Below are 1,908 nucleotides of genomic sequence, written 5' to 3'. Positions count from 1 at the left end.
TAAAATCCTTAATGCTCCTTACTTTGTCACAAATCAAGTCATCCATCAGGACCTCAATATTCCATATGTTGCCGATTTGGCCAGAACAAGATACCGTTCCTTCCATAATAAACTTCTCAACCACCCAAATCCACTTGTTTCTAACCTGGCTTCTCCTTCATTAACTAATAATCTTCCTAGGCGTCAGAAAAGAAGATGGCCTCGAGATCTTCTCTAGAAATGTTATTGGAGTTCTATCAGTGGGTAGATTCTCCACATGTTTTTATCATGTTACTATGTCACCTACAGCAAATTTACTTGTTGTATATATGTATATACAGTTGTAAATATCAATAAATAAATTATTAAAAAAAATATATATTTAATCATGTTTATTTAATCTATATACATATATCCTATATGCTAGCGTTTAATAAAAATATCGTAGCTTACTCATTTCATTAATTCATTCATTGTATATAAAGACGTTATATGATTATATAACTTGAGATATGATTATGATATCGCTGTTGATGAACTGTTGCATAAAAATACGCAAGTTGTTGATCGTCGTTTGTTCTAGCCATCTGTGTTGTGCTTTTTCCTCATAACGATCACGCCATACATCAAATTAATTTTTTCGAGAAGTCTTTTTAATTATTATTATATTCAATAAATTTTCTGCTTAGTCAGCAAGGATGAATTTAAAGGCGCTGCTGTTCGAGGCCAAACACTCGCTCGTTACAGTAGTTGACACCCACCCATTGAACAGCCATCATCTGAATTTCCAACAATGTCGCCTGTCTGTGGTCAGTCTAATATATCATATTATTTTATTACAATTATCAATAAAAATGTATACTAATAGTGATTTAATAATTTGATTGAGAGATTTTAACTTTAGAAATTAAGAAAAAAAAAAAATTAGGAGATCGTTACTTAGACCGTGTGTAATAAATATAAAAAGAAGAGTGTGTATGGAAGCGGTAAAACAAAAAATAATAAGAGAAAATTAAATAGTAATTAAACTATGTAATGTGAGCCGACGTTTCGTCCAACTTTACAGGGCTTCATGAGAGAGCTAAAAAAGATACAAAAACTAAATAAATAAAGTAACAAAGTAAGAGAATAGATAACATGAAATAAAAATAAACTAAGGTCTAGCTAAATATGATTTAAAATATGTTAAAAATTATATTAAAATAAACAAAGTAAATTGAAAAAATTAAATTAAGTTAAAAAGTTAAATTAAATATTGTTACCTTAATATTAATTAATAATTACAGTCATAATATTTATTAATACTTGCAGTATTAATATTTATGGTCCTAGAGAGTGGTGGACGATATTATTTCAATAAAAGTAAAAAAAAACAAACTAAAATTTCATTCTCTGAATCGAGTACATTTATTTTCTAAATATTATACTAATTTTTAAAAAAATGATACACTATAAAAACATAACATGAAACGTATGAAAAAAAATAAAAATAAGATGCACAGTAAAAAGTATAAATAAACAAGAATTACAAAATGGTATTATAAAAATTAATGAAGGCCTAAATAATAACAAATAAAATGTGTACTGTATTTTTATCTACTGTTTTATTTATTATTATTTTCGTTTTTTATAATTGTATTTTTTTTTTATTCTTGTCTATTTATAATTTTCACTGTACACCATAGTTTTATTTTCTTTAATTTACTTTGTTTATTTTTATACAAATTTTCAAATTTTGTTAAATTATATTTAACCACAACTTGGTTGATTTTTATTTTATGTTATCTATTCTCTTACTTTGTTACTTTATTTAAGTTGTTTTGAACCTGATGAAGCCGTGCAAAATGGGACGAAACGTTGGCTCTAATTAAATAGTTTAGTTACTATTCGAGTTTTTACAGCACCCGGAAATTTTTCTTTTATTAAAAA

At 26.2% G+C, this 1,908-nt stretch overlaps 1 protein-coding gene across 1 annotated transcript in view; it reads left to right on the top strand.

The window, feature by feature from the left end:
* Positions 1-604: 604 nt before the first annotated feature.
* The window catches only part of LOC106679339 (methanethiol oxidase), a 23,309-nt gene continuing 22,005 nt past the window's right edge, over positions 605-1,908 (top strand). Inside the window, exon 1 of the mRNA XM_014418449.3 lies at positions 605-788. Coding sequence (XP_014273935.1) covers positions 773-788 — 16 coding nt within the window. The 5' untranslated portion in view covers positions 605-772. The remainder of the gene's footprint in view (positions 789-1,908) is intronic.

Source organism: Halyomorpha halys, unplaced genomic scaffold, assembly GCF_000696795.3.
Source record: "Halyomorpha halys isolate HHAL.00 unplaced genomic scaffold, Hhal_1.1 Scaffold12.1, whole genome shotgun sequence".
NCBI classification, from domain to species: domain Eukaryota; kingdom Metazoa; phylum Arthropoda; class Insecta; order Hemiptera; family Pentatomidae; genus Halyomorpha; species Halyomorpha halys.
The sequence above is the reverse complement of the archived record's forward strand: the minus strand, read 5'-3'. Positions and strand labels throughout refer to the sequence as shown.